Source organism: Xyrauchen texanus, chromosome 1 (assembly GCF_025860055.1).
Source record: "Xyrauchen texanus isolate HMW12.3.18 chromosome 1, RBS_HiC_50CHRs, whole genome shotgun sequence".
Lineage (NCBI taxonomy): Eukaryota > Metazoa > Chordata > Actinopteri > Cypriniformes > Catostomidae > Xyrauchen > Xyrauchen texanus.
The window spans coordinates 25,824,152-25,849,969 of NC_068276.1; the positions used below are offsets into that span (position 1 = coordinate 25,824,152).

The window sequence follows — 25,818 nt, forward strand, 5'->3', positions numbered from 1 at the left end:
ACATTTTACCCTCGAACATAAAATATTTACTCCACTGATGGTTAGTTTTAGGGTTTTGGATTGCAGTGTACATTTTATAAAACATGCATTCCTCTACACTGTATTACATCCTGTACAGCTGAAAAAACTCGCTTCACAACTTCATTTTGGCACCCCTCTGTGGATATTACACCCAGAAAATGGAGCTCACATGTGCCTGTATGGCCAACAACAGTTACTGTTTTGGCCACTGGTGGCAGTGTTATGAATTTCAGCACAGACCAATTTTAGCTGAAGCAAAGTAAATCTACCGTTTCAGATTTCACTGAGATCAGTCTGGCAGTTAACATTATAACACAATAATCACTATAAAGAGGTGATATGATTTTGAAATGTTTGGGAACCACTGCTGTATGTAACAGCAGAAAAAGAAAACAAATGGACAGAGAGTCATTATAGCGACTCATCATTATGTCTCTCACCTGTCTGAGTTTTCCTGAGGGCCTTTAGCCCCTCCTGCTCTCGGTGCAGCCTTGGAGCTCTTGTTGGCAGTCATCTCCCTCTGATGACCACCTCACCTGCATAGAAAAGTTACTTTCGTAAGAAAGTGTCTGTCATTTATGTTTAATAATGTATGTGTACTATGATGAGTATACAAATGTTGACCACCGCTGTGCAGCAGCCATCATGTTGACTATCTCTGTGAGCAAGACTTACAATTGAATTCAAAGGTTTGCATACACTTAGGTTGAAGTCATTAAAACAATTTTTTTTTAACCACTCCACAGATTTAACATTAGCAAACTATAGTTTGGGCAAGTTGTTTAGGACATCTACTTTGTGCATGACATGAGTAATTTTTCCAGCAATTGTTTACAGACAGATTGACTATATCATAATTCCAGTGGGTCAGAAGTTTACATTCACTAAGTTAACTGTGACTTTAAGCAGCTTGGAGAATTCCAGAAAATGATGTCAAGCCTTTAGTCAATTAGCTTCTTATAGGAGATGTACTGAATTGGAGGTGTAATTCAGTGCCTCTTTGCTTGACATCGTGAGAAAATTAAAAGAAATCAGCCAAGACCTCAGAAACAAAAATTCAAAAACATAAGTCTGGTTCATCCTTGGGAGCAATTACCAAATGCCTAAATGTACCATGTTCATCTGTACAAACAATAGTATGCAAGTAAACACCATGGGACCACACAGCCATCATACCGCTCAGTATGGAGACTCATTCTTTCTCCTAGAGATGAACGTAGTTTGGTGACAAAGGTGCAAATCAATCCCAGAACAACATCAAAGGACCTTGTAAAGATGCTGGAGGAAACAGGTAGACAAGTATATATATATATATATATATATATATATATATATATATATATATATATATATATATATAAATGACCTTCGTCATGTTTGGAGGAAAAATGGTGAGGCTTGCCAGCCGAAGAACACATCTCAACCATGAAGCATGGGGGTGGCAGCATCATGTTGTGGGGGTGCTTTGCTGCAGGAGGGATTGGTGTACTTCACAAAATAGATGGCATCATGAGGAAGGAAATTTAAGTGCATATATTGAAGCAACATCTCAAGACATCAGCAGGGAAGTTAAAGCTCAGTAACAAATGCGTCTTCCAAATGGACAATGACCCCAAGCATACCACCAAAGTTGTGGAAAAATGGCTTAAAGACAACAAAGTCAAGGTATTGGAGTGGCCATCACAAAGCCCCGACCTCAATCCGATAGAAAATTTGTGGGCAGAACTGAAAAAGCGTGTGCGAGCAAAGAGGCCAACAAACCTGACTCAGTTACACCAGTTCTGTCTGGAGGAATGGGCCAAAATTCCAGCAACTTATTTTAAGAATCTTGTGGAAGGCTACCCAAAACATTTGACCCAAGTTAAAGCATTTAAAGGCAATGCTACCAATGTGTATGTAAACTTCTGACCCACTGGGAATGTGACGAAATAAATAAAAGCTGAAAGAAATAATTCTCTCTACTATTATTCTGACATTTCACATTCTTAAAATAAAATAGTGATCCTAACTGACTTAAGACAGGGAATGTTTTCTACGATTAAATTAATTGTGAAAAACTGAGTTTAAATGTATTTGGCCAAGGTGTATGTAAACTTCTGACTTCAACTGTAAGTACTTAATAGTACTAATTAATTTTGAAACACATTACAAACTACAATCCCTTCTGTCTTTACGCCGTGTGTATCAAATATAATACACAACATTTGACGGCTCCTGTTTCACTCTCTGTTCAAGCTGAAGACCCAAACAACAAAAGCTCCATGATGAATCACATTCATTGTAAGTTTCAGATGGTTATGGGACCAATTAGTGGTTATTTGTGAAAAAAGTGGTTTCAATGTTTATATCGATCTATTAAAAATGGTGGGTGTTTTTTTAAAAAACCCACGGAGCCAAGAAAATTCTGACATACTTTTTATAAGATATATTTAAAGTGTGAACTACTATTTCTGTGTATTTTCATACATGCAGCCTGCTCTGTCAATCTAAAGAGCTAATTATTTTACATTGCAAGCTATTATGATGTCATCTTACCATACGTTCCTGAAGCCCAACGAAAAAGTTTTACATTTCCCTTTTTTAAATGTCAATATCTCCATTTTGTCATTTGCTTTATGTAAGTTAAATATGTACAATTATTTCTTAAGGTGTATGAAGCACACATTCACTTTAAGAAATATGAAAATTATGATAATTAATTGTGAAAGCCCAAAAAGAGACAATTATTCGTCTTAGCCCTAAAACAGACAATTAAATCATCATAGTCGCAATTATTTGTTTAACAATGAATCGACAGCCAAATATAATAATCATGACAGCCCTAATATACATGTAAGAATATTACTGTTGATGCTGACTAATGTGAGAGTTTATTAAATGACAACAACGGTATTTTACTATAGAGCTGAACATGTGCTTGACTATTGCAGCGCGTGGAGTGATTCTGCATCTGGCAGGCATAGTTGCCAAGTCTGCTTATTATTAGGGACTTTGGGTTTGTTTTTTTCTTCATAAAGTTGCTTTTAAATATGGGCACTTTTGAGTTGCTGTTCTTTGGGCTTATTTTTAGAACAAAGCATCTTTCGGCACTTGCGGTCTCACTTATACCTGCATTTTTCATCCAGAAGTGGATGTGATTGACAGACTGTCAGAAGAAAACCCAGTAAATGTTTTCCTCAACCACAAGGAAAAAATAATGACAATATGGATAGATACATGGAAAAATAGTGGTAAATATACATTTCTCCAGTAATTATGATTATCTGTGCGGTGTATTTTTATTTTAGGCCTTTGTGTTATGTTCGTTTTCAAATGGATTTTTACAATGGTGATACAGGAGTGACAAAGGTGATCTAGAACTTATTAGTTCAATTAACATGGTTGTGCATCCACTTTCCATCCATGGTTATATAAAGGTTTAACAAATCAATTAAATTAAGTTAAGTTACTTTTAGTGTAATTCACCCTCCATTTAAAAAGAGTTTTACACACCTGATCCATTTCATATTCAATTCATTGTTTGTTTCTGTCCTGTATTTCTGTCTTTCCCAGCCCCTATCCCAATGATGTTTAATAAGTGTGATCTATGCATTGACTGTAGATTGCCAGTTCTCTATGTGAAATATTTGAATTATTGAAATATATATATTATTTATATATATATAGAATTATTGAATGCAAGAATATTTTGATATAGGGGGACTGGGGCTAATTGTCACAAGGGTTGTATTTCAGTAACTATAAGGTTTTGAGTTTGAGTGTAACACAAATGTGTGTTTTCTCTAGGTGTGGTTTTGTATGCTGGTTTTAAACAGCTAGTTCAAAACCTTTCAAAATTGCAATTTTCTATCAGGTATGATCGCGCAAATGATCACATGAAACCTATACCACTAGTTTAATGGCAGGTTCCATTGTTACAACTAACCCCTTGTGGACAAAAGGATAATGAGTGTAAAGTGAACTTTATCTTGTTTCCAGGGTAATAACGGTGAAAATGTTGAATTTTGTAACCAAGACTTCAGTGTATGTGACTATACAGATATATGACTTTAAAAGAATGAACCTACCACCTACTCTGAATAGTAAAACATTTGTCAACTAGCACAGAACAAGATAAGGGGCATTTAGTTGATCTGTTTTAATGTTACAGTATGTAAGAATGCAAAACATTCTATTTAATGTTAAAAAAAAAAAAAAACAGTAGTACAAGATTACTTTGTAGCCTCTCTGCGTAAATGCAACTGTATCACAAATTCATTGGCATTTGTAAATTTATAGTGACGTAAATAAATGAAGAAGTTCTTGTTGCAATGAAGAACCATGCATGGGTCCTTTGGTGTTGCCACACTTCATAGTCCTCATGACACCACCTTGCAATCCCATAAATCAACTTCTAGATCCGTCCCTGCAAATATTTTCATTAGTTACTTTGTCAATGGTTCTTAATGGGTTAACCCTGCCTGGCAAATATGAGTCAAACCACAACCAATATGGACCTTGTTCACTACAAAAAAAGAGCCATATAATCCTTGTCATGCAAACAACAAATTCCCGACCTTTACAGAAACACAGACAGTCCCCACATGTTCAAGAGAAAGGTGTGCTTATGTTCTAGATCCAGGTAATAAATCCATTACAGCTATGGAGTAACATATCATACCAGTTACCATTTAGATAAATAAAATACCTACAAGCTTGAAAGCTGATGTCCACATTCATAAAAAATAAAAAAATAATAACCTAGGTTTCTATATATTTTTTTTTAAAGAAAATTTAAGTGGAAGTTGTTGGAAGAAAAGGACCCTCTTTAAGGGAAAGGCAGAAGGGTGTGCGGATCCAAATGCGGCTTTATTATAATACAAAACAAACAAACACTTGAGCAAAATAAAAAGTCCACGAGGGGAAAAGTAAACACAAACTAACATAAAGCTGAACACGAGTCGACAGAACATCCACGAAGGGCTGGGAAAACCTGGAGAAAACACGAATGGAGATTACACATTGGCATAGACATGAACACGAAAAGGTAACGATCGACAACGGAGAGAGGAAACGACAGGGTTTAAATAGACAGACACAGTGATAACAAAATAAGCGACAGGTGCGAATAATAACGCTGTGACAGCGGTGATGAGGAGTGAGGAAGAAGGGAAGTGTAGTTTTAACAGAGACAGTGAAACACAGGCGGAACAACAAGGAAGACATGACAGGGAGCGTGTTCGGTGAAACAGAAAACACGGGACGGACAACAAGGAAGAGTGACATGGAACGTGACTGGCGAGGGTGAAACAGAAAACACGGGGCAGACCACAAGGAAACATGACATGAACGTGACTAGAGAAACAGAGAACACAGGGCAGACAACAGGGGATCGTAACACCTGTCTAACATAGTACAGTTCGCATTTGCAACTGTGCAAACCAGGAGATTTCTATGCCATACCAGTAATGATGTGCAAATAGTGTCATTATTGGTAGCCATTCCTGCTCCCGCCAAATAATGAGGGCCACAGGTTTCTATGAGCGCTAAGGTTAACTCATTCTAACACATTTCAAAAATTAAAATGATCCTATAATTTACTCACCCTCAAGCCATCCTAGGTGTACATGACATTCTTCTTTCAGCCAACCACAATTGGAGTTATATAAAAAAATATTTCCAAGCTTTATAATGGGAGTGTACCTTGGATTTTGAAGCTCAAAAAAGCACATCCAACCATCCATCAAAAAAGTAATCTATGGTATAGTTTTTTATGTAACTGTAACAGATCACAGTTACCTAATTTTTGTCTCCTGATTACCTAATGCTGTTACAAGTAATCTGTTACTTCCCAAGCCTTCCTGTGACCACTTGTGATCGGATTTGGAGGGGAGGGAAATTTTTTCATATCATTGCGTTACTGCATTAAAATAAACTTTCAGTTCAACAAAGTCAGAAAAGACAAAGAAAGCGTGAAAAAAAAAATGTGCACCATTTCACATAAGATGCATCAGGGCATCAAATCTAATTTAAGCACAAACTCAACATTTTGAGCAGAACTGTTTATTATTTTAATGGATTACCTGTATTAACCAGCAGCAGATGTTCGTGCTTCTCATAAGTATCTGTGCATGTTGATTTTAGACACACTGAAGACGGAGTGGTGGTGGTGTAGTGGGCTAAAGCACATAACTGTTAATCAGAAGGTCACTGGTTCGAGCCCCACGGCCACAACCATTGTGTCCTTGAGCAAGGCACTTAACTCCAGGTTGCTCTGGGGGGATTGTCCCTGTAATAAGTGCACTGTAAGTCACTTTGGATAAAAGTGTCTGCCAAATGCATAAATGTAAAGAAGATCCATGAAGGAATCATGCTTGTGTATACGCTTTTTTTTTTTCATTTTTGATCAGACGGTTATATACACTTCTAAACCGCTCGTGAATCTTATTTAAGCCCAGTGGTTGATTCACATGTGAGGGGTGGTGCTTCGCTACTGCTGGGATGCATACAAGACGTATTAGCATTTACATATCAAATGTGATGTGGTCAATTACGTTTTTGACCACATTCATATGTGATCTTTGAGATTGGTTCATAAAACGTTTTAGAACTAGTTTATACCTGTATTTAGTGCTGACCACATGTGATCGGATCACCAAAATCTTAATACCAGGTGTAAACGGGGTCAAAGTGTTACTATGTGGTTGCTAGGGTGTTTGCTTACAAAATCTCTATGATCCTGTTAACACCTGGTAATAAGAAGGGTTTCCGGTCAACTGATAACATGTGGTCAGGGTTAAATACAAGTATAAACGGCATGCAAAATGTTTTGTGATAGGTCCAAAAAAAACCGCATGAGATGACATTGCATTTGTGTTTATGCTAATCCATCCTCAATGCGTCCCGGACAGCAGCGAAGTGACACCCCTCACCTGTCAACCAACTGCTGCACTAAAACCATTTTTTTTATATATATTTTATATAAGTATTTCACGTTTTACTAAACAAACGATCAAACAGTGATGCCAATTCAATATACAAATCCCCTATGGTTACAATTACTTTTTTTTCCCATATCAAGAAGGCCTGATCAGTCTGCAAGGGGGAAAATGCATGATTAAAGGCTATTGAGAAAGAGTACTTGTTTGTGGAAATTTGAAAACCTTTCTAATCTGATGCCAGATCCTAAATGAGGTGTCCACTATGTTTTCTGATTGCTCTGATAGGCTTCTTTTCTTCAAAGAGTAGAGCAGGGAGGGAAGAGCCCTGAGTATCTTGCTCAATGCTATCCATGCACGGGTAGAAGAAAACAACTCACCAGGATAGGCACATCGCCAGTACATTAAAGCCCTCGCATTAGCTGCCCAGTAGTAGTGCTTAAAACAGGGGAAATCAAAGCCTCCTATGTTCCTTGTTTTACAAATGTGCGATTTGGTTATGAAAGGCACTTTATATTCCTAGATATAAAATATCCCTCTGAAATAAATAAAATAAATCTGGGTAAAGTGACCATTTTGATTGCATTGACATGACCAATCAATGTTAGAAGGAGCATTCATCAAGTCTCTATATGACTCTTCAGTTCATCATAACTCTGTAAATCAGCTCATATAAACTTTTTTGATGTCTGGGGACTATAATACCAAGATATTTTATTTTGTTTGTGGCTCTAAAGGGAAGACTATTGAGAAATCTCAGGTCTACAGTATCATACAACAGCATAAATTAACTTTTTTTGCTAATTGACTGTACATCCTATACCAAAAAATATCAAAACAATTTGCCAAATATCTTTATGGTTCTGAAAGGAAAAGGAGAACATCATCTGCATATACAGAAATATGGTGTTCCAGCCTTTGAGGGCCTCCCATAAAGTTGAGTACTAAGTAGCTGAGAATTAAATGAAAAATAAATGTCTGCACAAATTGTTGCATTTCTGCTTAGATTAAATTTCAACTGCATCTGGGAGAAACAGCATGCCGGTTTAATTCATGCTTTCTTTGTCTTTCATTACTTTTTTGCAGTTTATTATCATGTAGTAACACACTGACATAGTGGCTGATGTATGTCGTCTTATATTCAGAGACCCTCCCCTCAAAATCTGAACACAAGTTGTCACAGGAGACTCATTTAAATGACCAGGTGTAAAACAGTGATTTGTCTCACCTGACCGCATGTGATCAGATCACCGAAGATGCAACTTACTTTAATACCAGGTGTAAACGTTGTCAATGATACTCTGGGATTTTTTTGCCCATGTCATCATCCACCAGTCAAAAATCATGAGTCAGCTCCATTTGAAAAGCAAAAATTGAGGAATCATTCGTGGACATATCACAAACCGTTATGCGGCAAATATTAATACTTACGGTTAAGAGTTTGTTTAAATCTCTACGTAGGAGCAATAAATATAGTAATGTTTGCCTTAGCAAGCACCACTAATTGTAGCAACATTACATTATAAATTGTTTTCTATAATCACAGAATATGCAGTCAAAAAAACAGCAGCACAAAGACCTGAAGGTAATTAAAGAGCAGGTTTAGTATAACAGAATTTCTAAAGAAATCTGTTTGTAGAATCAGAGAACCATACCAAAGTTTATGGAGCAATGTTTGGAGTGAATGCTTATATTAATGCCTGTTTGAATAGAGGAGCCAAGGTTAACAGAACTAAGCTAGACTCTTGGCTCATTAAATTGTGATTGCTTTTTCCCATGAACATTTGCACCTAAGGACTAAAAAAAGATACCCTTTAATGGCAGATATTAGTTTTACAAGCTGGGTCAGGGAGTTGTGGTCTGGAAGTTGAGTGCAGAGGCTCAGGTTGACTGCTTTTTCATTTAGTCAGTCAGAGCCATGACAAGCCTTTGATGAGCAGTAAATTAGATTTAAAAGGCCATGCTTTGCACAGAAACTACCTAAAATGACTGGTGAGTGCCTCTAGCGTTCATTTCACCAGGAAACTGCAGAGAAACGTAGAAAGTCAATTTGCAAAAATGTAAATAGAGTAACATTGATTCTATAAGACTAGGTTGGTTGTGACATCTAAATTAACTGGTTAAGTCAAAAATATTAACATCACTGAATCAACCTGAATACATTAGGTAACACCAAAAAAAATCATTTCTAATATTCGTCTATTTTATTTTATTTTTTATAAAACTATTGCGTCTCCATGGCAATGAAAACCTTTCTTTTTCAACATTCACCCTGGACAACTTTTAAAGTCTGAATATATATAAATCTTTGAATATAACTATAATCTCACTTGTTGTATCTTCACCACAAGCACAAGATCTTCACACTACCACAACCCCTAAAAACTGTCTTCACACTCAGTCATCTTTAAATCAGCCAGCCCTCACAACCACAGCACCATGTGCATACAACTTGCCACTTCCTTCCATCAAACCAGAGGGCTTCATCAGAGAGCCCAAGTGGGAAAATGAGTCTTCCAGATTCAGAAGGAAGACCTTCTGGTTAATATTACATGCACTCAAAAACAGAGGGGCTGGGTGTAGCTGGGTGCACCGTGGTCTTGTTTACAGGAAGCTGTTGTATGCAGTAGTCACCCAACCAGCAGCAGAGCTCAAAGCCCAACAGAGATAGATGAAGGGAGAGACAGCATTCCTTTTGTCAGCCATTTCCTGTTTCAGAGGACTGCAAAGATCATGATGAGTCTTAATTTTCCATCAAACTGGAGGGCTTTTCTGCAGCTCTTATTTAGACTGCTGAATACTGACTTATTCTTTTCATTTTGCTCCTGATTAATTATTTATTGTAACCTTCGGTTGTACTACACTGTCACATTTACTTACCAAACTGTCAAAAGAGGCAATGTGGCTTGTATTTAGAGTGATTCAATTGAGATTCCAGTGGCAATGGTATGAATACTGTTAACACTAATAACCTGTGTATATAGGTACTGCAATGAAGGATGCTTTCAGAGGTTAGCTTTTTGTTTTAGATTTTTGTCCTGCCCTAAGGTTAAGACAACTTTTGCAGTGATTAACACAGTATATTGCCAGTTGGAAGTGTCCCAATTACTGTTGTTATTATGGAAAATGCTCTATAGCTGCAAGGAAAGAAAAAAAGTGTGGCTAAACAAAGAGCAATATTCTTTGAGGGGGACAAGTCCCTCCAATATCAGATATGACCAGATTGTCCCGCCCAATATTTGATATCCTTGTTGCTGTTCTGCTTCAGTCCATTATGCATCACCATCTAGTTGTCATTAAGTTGTTGCAAGAATAACATAAAGGTTTATAAAAGTTACATTTTTACCATGCTCAGTTGTGCAACATCACTCGTTAATGTCATTTGAGATCAAACAAACAAATCGATGATTGCGGGACTCAAGTTTATGACGCAAAGCAGGAACCACGTGGATTATCCATGTTAAGAGTGTTAGTGTCATGTGAGATGTATCCAACTAAACATGAAATATTTGACCACTGTTTTATGATTGTAATATTGTACTGACTGACATTAATTTCCAAGGGTTTAATCTATTTAGCATTTGATGAAATTCACAGTACTGAATTAAAAATATATCATGTACAGTACGTGATTTGTATGTCATTAATAACTGTGAATGTGAAAACATTAGAGTAGTTTTCATCATGTCAAGCATGTCAAGTAATCTGGCAGCTTTTGAATGAGCTTTTTCGAAAATTCTCTTGACATTGTCTAAGAAAATTATCTATAAAAAAGCACAAATGTACAGTGTCATCACCCTCAGATTAGAACTAGAACTGTGAATGAGGCACAACTTGAGGACAATAAATAATTTTTTGTATTCTAGACATCTGACAGTCATGTAATTTTACAGATACATCAATGATGAAAAGAAATTCAAATGATATTTGCCTTTCTTTAATACAGCAGAAAAAAGAAAAGATGACTGAAACAGGCAAATTGCTAGCAATACAGACACAGTGTTTGTCTTGTACTGTGTGCAAAAAAAACATATCTTTTAAAACCAAAAAAGATCAAATTTTGGTTGCATTTAAAAAAACGTAAATGCATATAAAGCCTTTATTCAGAAAATTATAATTTTATCGCATTGACTAGTTTAAAAGGACCGAGGACCATTATTATATTTGTGTCCTCAACACCCCCCAACAGTGTTCAAGACGTGGTTACGACCTTGGCTAAACATAACTTATAATGTAAATATTTATTTTTCTATGACATGAGGGAAGGGGAAGTTTTTCCCTCCAAATCAGTTTTAATATTTTCACTGAGCTGTTAAAAAAGGAACAGCTGTAAAAATAGCCAGCAGAACATGGAAATATAATAGACTACTGAAGCATCAATATAATTGAGATTGCAGAGCAACTTCAGCTTGACTTTGTGAACCCAAATCAAATGACTGGTCCAAAAAATTTTTAAATATAAAACAAAAACAATTTAATTGATCACAAGACAAAATACAATATTAGAAAAGAAATTAAAGTTATAAAGATTTTGGATACACAATTTGTTTAGAAAATTAACTAACAGTTATAATTTACGAATGAGAAGAAGTACTGCCTGCTTATATCAAGGAATATGTTTTATTTTTTGGGGGGGAAATAAAGACCTGCGGAGCGTGATTGACAATCTGGTTATTCAAGATGATATTCAGCATCATTACAAAGAAGCAGGGTTTGTTCCAACAATGTAACAAAACAACATTAAAAATATGACCGTAGCAATAAACTCATCATATAGGCACACAGTGGGTACGGAAAGTATTCAGACCCCCTTAAATTTTTCACTCTTTGTTATATTGCAGCCATTTGCAAAAATATTTTTTTTTCCTCATTATTGTACACACAGCACCCCATATTGACAGAAAAACACAGAATTGTTTACAGTTTTGCACATTTAAAAAAGAAAAACTGAAATATCACATGGTCCTAAGTATTCAGACCCTTTGTTCAGTATTTAGTAGAAGCACCCTTTTGATCTAATACAGCCATGAGTCTTTTTGGGAAAGATGCAACAAGTGTTTCACATCTGGATTTGGGTATTCTCTGCCATTCCTCCTTACTAGATCCTCTCCAGTTCTGTCAGGTTGGATGGTAAACGTTGGTGGACAGCCATTTTCAGGTCTCTCCAGAGATGCTCAATTGGGTTTAAGTCAGGGCTCTGGCTGGGCCATTCAAGAACAGTCACGGAGTTGTTGTGAAGCCACTCCTTCGTTATTTTAGCGGTGTGCTTAGGGTCATTGTCTTGTTGGAAGGTGAACCTTCGGCCCAGTCTGAGGTCCAGAGCACTCTGGAGAAGGTTTTTCGTCCAGGATATCCCTCTACTTGGCCGCATTCATCTTTCCCTCGATTGCAACCAGTCGTCCTGTCCCTGCAGCTGAAAAACACCCCCACAGCATGATGCTGCCACCACCATGCTTCACTGTTGAGACTGTATTGGACAGGTGATGAGCAGTGTCTGGTTTTCTCCACACATACCACTTAGAATTAAGGCCAAAAAGTTCTATCTTGGTCTCATCAGACCAGAGAATCTTATTTATCACCATCTTGGAGTACTTCAGGTGTTTTTTAGCAAACTCCATGCAGGCTTTCATGTGTCTTGCACTGAGGAGAGGCTTCCGTCGGGCCACTCTGCCATAAAGCCCCGACTGGTGGATGGCTGCAGAGATGGTTGACTTACTACAACTTTCTCCCATCTCCCGACTGCATCTCTGGAGCTCAGCCACAGTGATCTTTGGGTTCTTCTTTACCTCTCTCACCAAGGCTCTTCTCCCCCGATAGCTCAGTTTGGCCTGACGGCCAGCTCTAGGAAGGGTTCTGGTCGTCCCAAACGTCTTCCATTTAAGGATTATGGAGGCCACTGTGCTCTTATGAACCTTAAGGGCAGCAGACATTTTTTTGTAACCTTGGCCAGATCTGTGCCTTGCCACAATTCTGTCTCTGAGCTCTTCAGGCAGTTCCTTTGACCTCATGATTCTCATTTGCTCTGACATGCACTGTGAGCTGTAAGGTCTTATATAGACAGGTGTGTGGCTTTCCTAATCAAGTCCAATCAGTATAATCAAACACAGCTGGACTCAATTGAAGGTGTAGAACCATCTCAAGGATGATCAGAAGAAATGGACAGCACCTGAGTTAAATATATGAGTGTCACAGCAAAGGGTCTGAATACTTAGGACCATGTGATATTTCAGTTTTTCTTTTTTAATAAATGTTCAAAAATGTCAACAATTCTGTGTTTTTCTGTCAATATGGGGTGCTGTGTGTACAATAATGAGGAAAAAAAATGAACTTAAATGATTTTAGCAAATGGCTGCAATATAACAAAGAGTGAAAAATTTAAGGGGGTCTGAATACTTTCCGTACCCACTGTATGTAAGAATTACGACACTGCTTTCACATGAAAAAATGGTCATGTTCGTTTAAGCTCTCTTACTTAAAACTGCCATCATTAAACATTCATCCTTATAATTCATAACTCCAATTTCCATGTTTAACATGCTCCGTATCCATGAGACCGCACATCTGCACAGTGGTACCATTTCAGAGTGGTGAGGAACAATCATCTCTTTCACTCAGATATTGATCTACAACAGGAAGAGCTGCACCCAACTCCCTGAGAAAGTGACAGAAAACCACATCAACTTAATCATTCATACTGAATATGCAATTAACAAGGGTTATATATAAAGACAAAAATCCTTGGAATCAGGCTTATCCTATTATAATGTGTACATTAGATTAAAAAGTTATCAACATAATATTTTCTCAGTCACTTCATTGGGAATATTTATCACAAACTTTAGTGATACAATAACATTGAGAATGCATTTGTATTTGATTCCTGAAATGCCAATGCTTTCTAAATGATTTCTTTATTAGGAAAGATCTAACTAATCTCACCCATCCAAAACTAGTTCACATTTCAGCAACAAGGAAAGGACAACATCTTTGTTTGATTTGTCCTTGAACAGAGTGTAGTTAAAAAGTAAGCTCCTTTATCGGTGGTTCAAACAAACGCTATCTGACCATTTTCCTTGGGAGAGTGACACAGTGTGGAATGTTCAGGGTTCAAGATGAGACCAGTCGGCCATGGCCTTGTCAGCGATGACAGGTCAATTGGCAAGCGAAGCGGGTCTCAAGGAATGCACTAATATTTGCCCCATCCGTCAAACTGCACATTCAACACATTGGAGTTTCTGAATGAGGGGGAATGCTTCAGCTGACAGGGTTGGCTTAATTTAATGTCAATAAACATGACACAGTGGGCAGGGTTTCTCAGGCATGTCGAGTACATAAAATTTAGCTGATCATTGACCTTAACAAGCTATTTATTTTTGTCTGAAAATTAAAACAATGACTAGACTTGAATTGCCAAAGTTGATTTGCTTTAAGCCTCTAATATGTCAAAATATTTGTAGTAAAAAAAATAGAAAGGTTTTAATTGTATATTCCTGCCAAATGGCTGAATTAAGGTAATCTGGGACTTTTTGCACTTTCGACATCAGCAATTTACTTGCGATCTAAGCTTAGTTATCCGACATTATCCAATGTCCCAGATTACCCTAAAGTGTGACCTACACCACAGGCTTGGCATAGCTACAGCTGTTACAGCATAGCCTCTGTCGAAGACTGACGTGCACCTCTCCAAAATGCAACTATGCGCCACATATACACAGACCAAAATAGCTGTGATTGGTACTGCTTTGTAACAAGAGACCTTCCACTGTAGGATGAAAAAAAATTTTTTGAGGTAAATTCACAGTTCCTCTGAGAATCTTTCAATATCTATACATTAGCATCAAATCACATTGTAACTGGGCTCATTTTAATCGGGAGCATGCTGTTCTTTTCTATTGTTTATACTTCATGAAGTTACAAACAAAAACACAACAAAAAGCCACATCTTTACAAGCCCGTGCTTTCACAGCATTTACTCTATAAATATTTAATCTGTGAGTGAAACAGTGATGATGTTTTTACAGTATGGTGCACAGTAAATAATATTTCATAAGTTATAAAAACAGAACAATTCTAATTTATCAGCAAATGAACAAGCACTTGTTAAGCGTTGGTCATATTATTTGTACGCACTGAAACATTCAGCTTCTAAGCTTTAAAATGACACCCATTTGTATTGGCCTAGCTAGTTATAAATTCATTAAATTAATAACATGTGACTAAATCTTCACATTTTCACATATTTGTCTTTAATGCTATGATAATTTAATAAATGCCTTTCAATCCACTAGTTGCACTGATTTTATCAATTTATGTAATGCATAATTATTTCAGAAATAAAGGCATTTTGTCTAAATTCGGTCTGTCACTACAGATTATTTTTGTAATCATGTAATCCAGTGGTTCCCGAACTTTTTACATTGGCGTACCCCTTCAAAATGTGCAACATTTGACAATATGTCTGTTTAACACAATTATCTTTGTAAAACAACTCCCATATATTAAACATGTTATATTTGTACATGTTATATTAATCATACACATACTGAACAAATGGCTGACCGATTGAGATGGGAATGCTAGATATGAAATAACTGCATAACTTGAAAACTCCCCCCTAATTGCGTTGTGTATGCAAGAATAGCGTTCGGTTCTGTGCCTGGAATTGCGCATCATTGCAGGTACAGCATTCCCGGACGAATTCGAGCATTAAGTATCTGTGCAATTGAGCAGTCAGCTAAAGGGGCTTTTTATGTCACATTTGACACTGTTAGCAAGGTTGAACTCATTTGCTGAAAAAACATCATGCAACAATGTAAAAACAGGTATCTACCTAGCGAGCAAATGTGACTGAAAATGACTGCGTGTGAATATGGAAATGATTTGGTGCTGCTGAATGTCTGACACCGGTCATCAAAGCTTATGAACCTACACCATCAGAATCAAAACTCTCTTTGCATCCAACCTTAAATACATATAACGTTTTAAACTGTGGAAAAAAACAAAAAAACAAAACTAAAATCGTGGATGACTGACATGTGCGAGTCTGGTAAAACAGTGAAGTATTTTACTTGCTATCACTAAGCTACGTCACCTTGCACTGGGCTGGACTGACATAAAAGATACATGTGTGATACATGCATGAGTAAATGCATTTTTTAACCGCAAAATATTGGGTTATTTCATTGCATATTTTTATGACACCACCATTTTGGCGTTTCTACACTAGAGGGCACACAAAATAATTTTTGCCAGTGAGAAATACATGAACTGGGTTTGAATGTTATTTTAGACTGTGATGAAATTGAAAGAACAGTAAATCTCAGAATGTCATTTGCATACCTCCATTGTCACCTCACGTACCCCCAGGGGTACGCTTACCCCAGTTGTACGCTTACCCCAGTTTGGGAAACACTGGTGTAATCTAATGATTACTCTGATCATTAATCGAGTACCGGTAATCTGAAAAATTATTTAATAACTCAGACTGCACAATGTTATCGAGGTGAAGTCACTTTTGGCTAAAATTAGTTTTTAGCCTAAGTTTTATGTTCTCTACGATAAACAACAAAAAAACGATTGTGCAAACGATAGACCTATCTAAAGTGAACAGACACCAAAACCAGATCTGTAATATAAAAGCTGACAGACACTTGTTTGCGCTTGTGCTACATACTGCCCAGATCACACAACCTTGTTGCTTGCCACGTACAGTGTAAAATGAACCTTAAGCACCTGGACTTTCAGTACCTTCTTAATTAAACTGTTAACAATTTCACATGCGTTGACTAGCCATTACTCCCTCAGGTAAGCCTGTTTTCTATTGCGTCTACATGGCATGAGATCCGTATCTGTCTGGCTTTATGGCTCACTTTAAGTTTTGACTGACAGCATACAGACCTGAGGCTTTATTCAGTAAATAAAGTTCTCTAGGTTCCCATGTTGAATTTTACCTGTGATAATGGCCATAAACTATAAAATATTTATCGGAAATGAGGCACAGCAAACTATTACAAACTAAATCATCATAAAATAATTTACATGTAAAGCAAGATCGCATTACATTTTTTAGTACCACCTCGGTCGAGGTTCCAAGCGAGCTGAGACGATACTAAATAAGACGTCAAAATCCTGCATATCTCTGATTGGTCAGAGAGAAACGTCACTACCAGTGTCACTGAATTTTCGACACGGGACATCAACATGCAAGTTTTAAAGTTAGCTACAGCGATAGCAGTATAATTTGTTTATGTGACTTTCGAATTTTAAAAAGAAATGGCTGTGCACAAAACCACACCGTGATCAATAAATAAGGTGCAGACGTTCCTCTCATTAGCGACAAACGAAACAGCTGAGACATGGCTACCACCGGGCCTACAAACAGAGTAGGGAAAAGTAAAAATTAAAATGTTAAAAGTGACTACAGAACCATCAAGGAAATGTGGAAGTGGTTCGACCAAATGGTCGCCTTCTAGTCCGGCAAGCAATGGGTGGAAGAGTGCCCTGGAGCCACGGCTGGAGTCCACGTGGACTTAGTTATTTTGTTGACCAGCTACTGGAAAGCTTGCTTCTAAAACAACCAGCCCAATTTAACTGTTACACTTGTGTAAAATCACCATGCAACGACTGCTTTATGCAGCACAATGAGCTAGTAGCTAACAGCTAGCGGTCATGTTATTGTTTATTGACGCGTTTAAGATGATGTCACGGCAGTAGAGGTGGCGCAACTATGACGATCAGCCTATAATCCCACCCACGCTAAGGCAGAACTAAACAGCAGTGGAAAAGCAAGCTCAGAAAAGTAAAGTGAGTAGAGTCGAACCATAACATGCATTGGAAAAGTGCCATTTGTCATGACATTACTGTATTTTATGTTGCTTCATAAAAGCCTATACTGCAAATGATTGTGTAGATGAATAGGTTTAGAGAGCATTCCAATGTGTTTTTTTGCTGAGTTCAGCGTGTCCCATATGGCAACTTCTCTCTCTCCTGCATCTGGACACAGCACCGCAAATTGCAACTTGTTTCAAGAGCTGCTGCATTGCTGAAGTGATGTTATGGTTTTTCAGGTCAATAGACATCTACATTGTCTTTCAAATCTAAGGTGACGTGATCTTTCAGAGCTGACACCTCTGGCCAGTATTCGGACCATCGTCCGTGGACTGCGTAAATTCCACCTTATTTTTGTTTTGTCAATTCTGATATTTTGTAATCAAGGAATTGTTTTAATCGAATAATTGAATTAAATTGAGTAATCGTGAAAGCCCTAATCTCAACAGACTAGCATTTTTCCCATGTACACAAAGAACAACGCAGAGGTATGAATACAAACAAAATGCGCAGAGGCTATGCCATAGGTTCAACGTAGAAGAATAGTTCTGCCTTAAATCAACTGAAATTACTTTGTCAGAATGATCCATGAAAACATCTAAAATCTCTTTAAAACAAGAGGTAAAGTGGTAGAACACATACCCCTGCACATTCTTAGCTCTTCCTAGACTTCATATCCCCTGAGAGGTAATGAATTGGCTTATGCATTCACTAGAGACAATTTCTCTTCCTCCTCTCTTTCCTTGTAGCCTGTAAACTCTAAGTCTGTGTTGTTATTACCAAATCAGACATGACTGTGTGAGAATGGGGTTAGATTACAGCATAAATACCACAGGAGAGATGGACCCCCTTCCAGTCTCTTAGCTCACGCCATCATATGTTCCTCATCAAGGCTCTCTTCTAGATTTATATAGTGCATGAGGTACATGTTAATGCTGCTGTTATCATCAGAGTACATTCTGTTTAGATTGAGGCAAGAAAAGATTATCAATGTGTCTGTAGTATTACAAGACGTTTTAAAAGAAGTTTCCACCTGGGCGAATCCTTCTAGTGCTGCTAATTAAAAATCTCCCTAATGTAAAAAAAAAAAAAAAAACCTTGAAAGAGGCTTTATACATCCAGTGTAGAGCATACGAAGAGGTGTCTTTTCTTTTTCAACTTGGTTTCAATTCCAAGTCTGCAGAGCCTGTGAAATCACGACAGAGAGTTCTTCTTTAGGTTGGGGCTGTGGGGTGGAGGGATTGTTGTACCCTGTCGAGCTGCCTAAATGTCTTCCTTTCGGAGTCTTTCATGAACTGTGGAACTTAGCAGCTGCACACTCCCCACACAATACCCACGATTCCTTGCTCCCATAATGCTGACTGGACAGGCCAGATGGAACCAATTTTTAAGCCCTTTTCAGTCACTGTATTCCCTGACTTTCAGCTGTTTACAGTTTTTTCCAAGTTTCAAGCGAAAGGAAAGATTCACACGTTGAGGAAATTGCAAAATGCTGGAAAGTGTCAAATGGATCTGATTTGATTTCAGTGTTCAATTATAAACAGTTGACTCTGCCTAGCATAGCAGTATTTTTAAACTGAACAAGCTTCTTCAAATAGTTTATGGACTGTGACTGACATTATTGAGGCAATTATACTATTCTAAAACTAAAAACAGAAACGCATTTAGATTGAAACAAGTGCATCTGGATCAACAGACGAAGAAGTCATTTTCATTAAAGAAATTCAATCCACCTAATTAATCAGGTTTTACAAAGTAGATATTCTCTTTGAACAAGAAGAAATCACTCATGCCGAGCCATGATTAACACAAAACTCTGAAGAAGTAACTGTGAAGTTACTGTATCTTCAGGTTATAAGAGAGATTAGTTTACTTTAAACAACAAAGCATTTGCATGGAAATCAGACGTAGCTTCAACTGTAGTCTGTGCAGGCATCACAACATCATCACAGTCCATTGCATTGGGTAGTTTACAGAAGGGCTGGGTATTTATACAGATTTCCCAATTCAATATCGATTCATATGGGGTTTTTTTAGTTAAAATGTCCCTTTTGCTTACATATAAAATAAATTATCTCCCAGCTAATGCTGTTAATTATACAGGGGACCATTTAACTAGGTTCATTACGAAAATAGTAATTTTACTAATTATATTTTATTACTTTTTCATTGTTTTGTTCATATTTTGACTTTTTTTTTATAAAAAAAAATACATGTATTCAATCAATAAATAAGATATTATATTTCATAAATTATTTTTGTTACATATTTATTGTTAAATTGCATAGGCATTTACATTGATTTGTTGAACACATGCTAAAACCGGTACTGTCTCTTTTAACAAAAAAACTGCATTTCTGTAAACAGCGCCTTTAAATTAGCTCATGTAAACTAGAGAGGACTCTAATAGCTTTACCTCATCTGTGCGATGCAGATTAGAAATAAATGTTTTTTAGTAGTTGTTTTTGATCAACAACTGACTGTAAAGAACAGAAAGTGTATTAAAAGAGACAGTATTAAATGACAAATGGGTTGTGTGGATCTCGTCTTGGACACACATTACACGGAACAACTTTTACTATCAACACACTGTGAAAGTATCTCACTGCTGAACACTTCACAACTAAACTGCACAATTACTGGTGAGTGAAATGTAAACCTTTACCAGCCAGTTCCCAAATATATTCACTTTAGTTGCATAGCGTGAAATTTGGTTGCAAATGCAAGTGATTCCTCTCATGGCAGCGGAGGGTTGCGCATTGAGTGAAAGATTGATCTTGGGATTTAAGAATCCATGTGGTCCAAATGAAAATCGCGATGCACTGGAAAAACAATATTTTTACCCCTAGTTTACAGAATATCTAAGAGATTTGGAGGGAGGTGTTACACAAGACAAAAAGCTATAAACCATTTATATAAACCTAGTCTTGCTGGATTGACGGCAGATGGCTATTCATTCACAATTCACAGTATCTTCACAATAGAAGGAACAGACATAAGAAAATCATCTCTTAGACCTTGGGTGATTGTAAAGTTTCTTACTGGCCAAGAAATTACACATTTAAAGACCCCATGAAATAAAAATAAAAGTTGTGGCTTTTAGTTCATGTCTGTTAGCTTAGCTTTGAAGCTAACTGCTAGTGTACTACTAAATGTTGACAAAAATCACTTCTAGCAGATACACTCTCTTCCGGAAAACGGACGAAAAATATTGATGACACACACACACTCACTCATTTTGCCCAATCAAATGCTCTTCAGAAAGAAAATGTCCCTCCACCTCATACCATCTGCCTCTGAATATGGATATCAAGTAGCAAATCATGTTCATGGATGTGACATTAAGGGGGGATTCTCTATGACAAAATGAGACCTATGTTTAAAACCATAAAGATCTTTTTTTTTTTTTCTTTGCATAGTGACATTATTTTCAGGACATATTTTACCTCCCAATTCTCATTACCATAACACGTCCAGACATTTTGCTTTTACTATTCACGTTGTTTTCAATGATAATTAGCATTAACACAACAGTCATTTTTTCCTACATTTCAGTAAAAAAATATGCTGTTTTACAATTATTTTTTACATTAAAATCAGAGAAAATTTAAAGCAGTACCAAGGTAGAACAAATATGAACAGTCTTTTAACTGTTCTGAAGTACTCCATGATGTGATCTGAAGGTCAATGAACTCACTATTAGAGCACGCCACAACTAGTATTCTTTTCAAAGTTTCTGGAAATTACAGGCGAGTCAACAAATACCACGTGCCATTCTCTGAAGAGCACTCATGTCCATTCAGAGTACCCCATTCAAGAGGATTTTCCAAGCTAAAATGTTCTTTTGTTGTAGCCATGTTTACTCTCATCTATTTTTCAGCTGAGTATTGATTAAAAAAATAAATGTAAACACAAATTATAGCACTCACTATTATCAAGCTTTACATCAAAATAGTGCACATACATACTTTAAGAAAAACATGGCAATATATCACTAAAATATAAATTAAGATTTACAGAGCATGGGAAGAAAAAAGGATGAATGCATTAATGTTTCATGTAAAACTGTGATGAGTGATGTGTTTTACACTGTTTGACACATGAGATGCAGGGGTAGAGAGAGAAGATTTTGGAACGAAGGGTCCTTGCATCACAATTATTACAGCTAATACAGTGTGTGCACAAAATCACATTCACCGAAAGTTACAGATCGACTAAGCCTGATGATATAATTTTGTATACATTATGGCGGCAAGACTTTGTTCAAGGTTTGGCGACATCCCACCCTGATCCATATAGCACAAGCACTGGACAGGGAACAATGCGGCTCCCATGATTGAGCTGACAAACCAGACCAATGAGAAGGAAAAGGTCATTGTTCCAAAAGCACAATAGACAGTCTGTTCTGAAAGATCAGGAAAAAAGGCTTCCAGCTGCTGTAGCTGCCAAAACTAAAAGCAGGGGGCACTCTGTACTCCAGCAGTGATCATGAAACCATCATGAGCACATGCCAGTTGGTATGTGTGTTCAAATACTGAATTATTTTTAGTGAAAGTGTGCTGGTCTGAACTAATATGCCAGTTAAGGAAGAATCCATTTGATAACTGTTCATAAACCTCTCTTATTCAACTACAAACTATTTGTATATTTTGGTCACTAAACCATGCCCAAATGTTTTGTCTTGAATTAGAGTAACGTGAAAACTACTTGCCATTAAGGCACCAAACTATTTTTGTTCATGTTTGAGTAAACAACCAACATGCATTGATATGTGACTGGAATCACCAAATAAGGTCAAACATATTTGATTCTACGCCCTATTTAACTTTTTTATATATATACATATTTTACAATAACTTGTTTAAAACAGTATCGTAGGACAATACAAAATAAACATTTTAAAAAGCCTCCTATCAGTTTGGCTTTGTATACGAAGCCGCATATTCTGGCATCATGTTTTAGTACCCTTGTTTGGGTATCACGCGCGGTCCGAGTTAGCAGCATTTTCGCGCTTAAATGATGCTTTTAAATGCTGTCAAGGCAAAAAGCTCACCAAGTTTTGACACACAGTCTTTGTTTTCAATTGACTGCTCATTTTGATACGATGCAATTCTTCGCTAGAACAGAAATAAGAGTTTTACCTGAGCGAAACATCCCGTTTCCAGTGCCATTTTGTTCAGTATCTTACAAACACACGTAGCAATGGTAAAACTCATCGATTTGCCGGTAATACCTGGAACTTTTCCCTAAACTTCCAGGCATGTTCTTTGAAGCGGGCTAAATCCCTCCCTACTTGAGAACTCTCTCTCTCTCTCTCTCTCAGTCTGCCAGAAGGCTGAGCTAGTTTCCATGGAGAGGGGTTGTTTTGCCCCCCACACTCCTCTCCTCTGGTTCTCGCCCTCCATGATGAAACCGAACTGATTCCTCACACATGGATCTGAACTTTGTACGGTATGCTGCAATGTCAAATTAAGCGAGGTTGAAGAATGTGCCTGTCACATTTCACACATAACTATTTGGCCAGATCGCTCCTTTATCCTTCCCCAGTAAAAAACAGTCTAGAATAGCTCCTTATTTGAACATGATGGAGGGACGGTAACGTGAAGCATGCTTGTCATACTGAGCCATATTTGTTAACAGGGAGATTGGTTTGCTTCTTTGTTGCTACGTTTTAATTGGATTTCAGCTAATGCAAGAGACTTGTTGTGTCTTTCTTTAAGGAATAGTTCTCCCAAAAATGAAAATTATCTCATCATTTACTCACCCTCATGTCATCCCAGATGGGTTTGACTTTCTTTCCTCTGCAGAAGAATTTACAATGTTGTAAAAATAAAAATGTTACATGTAAAAAGTATGATTTTTAACCATGTAATTAATGGTAAAAAATTAAATTTGGTTTAACAAGAGAGTAAATGTACTTTTTGGTAAATTATTTATAAATTACGGTTAAAATAAAACAATAATCGGGCGTTCCCAGAATTCCCTGCGTCACCCATCATATTTCATTATATTTTCTGTGAATAGTTATGTTTCTTCTTATTTTTAATATCAGTTATGTACTTTGGGGTGTTCTGTGTTATATTTAATGTAGTTTAGTTAATGTTTATTGCATAATTTTAATTTCACGTGTTACACTGATGGTGATGCCAACTCCAACCTGCATCACCTCAGTCTATTGATGGACTACGATCTTGAAATGAAATGCTTAGACTAACTATTGCCAACAAAAGCCTTCATCAGCCAATTAACAAAGACAATTGCATCTATGTGAACTTCTGCAATTAATCCAGGATGGACTTCAAAGACATTGGTCACTAATCTTACAGTTCATACAAAATCTTTGTTTAAACACTGACCCTTAACACTTACTTAGTTTAATCATTTTAAACCATGACTTTATCTATACATAAGTAATATTTACATTATATTCATGATGTTAGTCAGAGGGGAACAGTGAGTCTGGTTTCTCCCGAGGTTATTTTTCTCCATTAATCTACATCTTATGGAGTTTTGTGTCCCTTGCCACAGTCGCCTACAGCTTGCTCACTGGGGTTATTAATTAAATTATTATTTAATTATTTTTAAACACGATTAAGAATCGTATTTTGTCTAATTACACAATGATGATTAATCGACTTTATAGACATTACAGTTTTATCGTCTGTTAATGCTGATCTTCTGTAAAGCTGCTTTGAAACGATGTGTGTTGTGAAAGGCGCTATACAAATAAAATTGAATTTAATTGAATTGTTTACTGTTTGTGTGAGTGACACTGAGCACTGTCTTTACATGTTTGTTGGTACATTGCTCTTGGAAAGGCCATTACTGATGAACTTCAGGTCATCATGTACCTTTCTGAAAATACTGCAGTGAGTAACATAGATTTTTACAGTTTCAGAAGGTTAAAGTATTAAATTAATATAATTTAATAATTAAATGATGGTAATGCACCGTAAAACATACAGGCATTAAAATTACATCCCGTAATGCCTGATGCGTGGTTACCGTATTTTTTACAGTGAATTTCTGGCAACCACAGCTGCCAGTTTTTTTACCGTAAATTTAACAGTATTTTTTTTACAGTGATGATGATGAGTAAATTATAAGAGCATTGTCATTTTTTGGTCAACTATCCCTTTAAGAGCGCGCCTTTTTGCATCACAAACTTTATATTAAATCTGTTTTATTTTGTTAAGAGAAAAAAACTATTACAGGGCTGCACTAACATCTCATGTTCAGTCCAGTGGATGTCCTAGTCTTCTATGTGAAGCAATCCGTGATTTATCAGTCATCTTCAGTTTCTCAGCAGCAAAAAAACATGCATAACACATTGCAAACAGCTGTCTAATCACATGTACTGTATGTGAAGCATATACATTCATGAATGAACAGACCATGAACCTTTGAAATTGACTTATAGGGATGAGATTGGAGTGAAGGCTGTCTGAATGATATCCTCCCATAGAAATGTTGTAACCGCAAAATGTGGAGTTATCTATATATAGTCTATGTTTAAAACCATACAATTAAATAATGGCTAAGATATGTCTAAGCCAGTCTGATATTACAAGTAAACTACCCCCCAAAAGCAGTCTCTTGGATCGAAATGTTCATAAATACAAGCTACCTTCAAGAAACAGTCTGATAAATCTCCAGATCAAGATGAATAATGACAATATGCTTATAACTTTTGCTGGAACACTTAGAAATAGTTTAGCAAAAGCTCAGCCGAGGTGCAGATTCTGGTAATGGAAAATTATGTGGGAATCTGTATTAAATTGCTGATGCAATAGCTTTGGGATAGTGGCTCAGATCATCACTTCAACAATTTCCAAGAACAATAATTCTCCCCTGGTGTTATTAAGAGAGACCTAATGCAAGGCACACAAGAGGAACAGCTAATTTTATGTGAAGCAGACAGGTGAGCAAGTAGCTGAGATTTGATTCATCTTCACTGGTTCAAATCCCAGCAGGTTATGTCACTCTCTGTTTAGCCTTGTATCCTGATCTTGAGCAGACCCTGTCACGAACACTGCAGACAACTAGGCCAGAC

At 36.9% G+C, this 25,818-nt stretch overlaps 1 protein-coding gene across 2 annotated transcripts in view; it reads right to left on the reverse strand.

Annotated features, from left to right (window-relative positions):
• LOC127651692 (DENN domain-containing protein 2B-like) overlaps window positions 1-25,818 on the reverse strand; it is an 82,859-nt gene that overhangs the window by 54,223 nt on the left and 2,818 nt on the right. The window contains exons 1-2 of one of the 2 annotated variants that reach the window (XM_052137684.1): window positions 22,907-23,085; window positions 462-557 (exon numbers count right to left, since the gene is read on the reverse strand). In XM_052137684.1, coding sequence (XP_051993644.1) covers window positions 462-535 — 74 coding nt within the window. In that variant the 5' untranslated portion in view covers window positions 536-557; window positions 22,907-23,085. Of the gene's footprint in view, window positions 1-461; window positions 558-22,906; window positions 23,086-25,818 lie in introns of those variants that run through there. The other variant, XM_052137768.1, reaches the window with a different exon arrangement.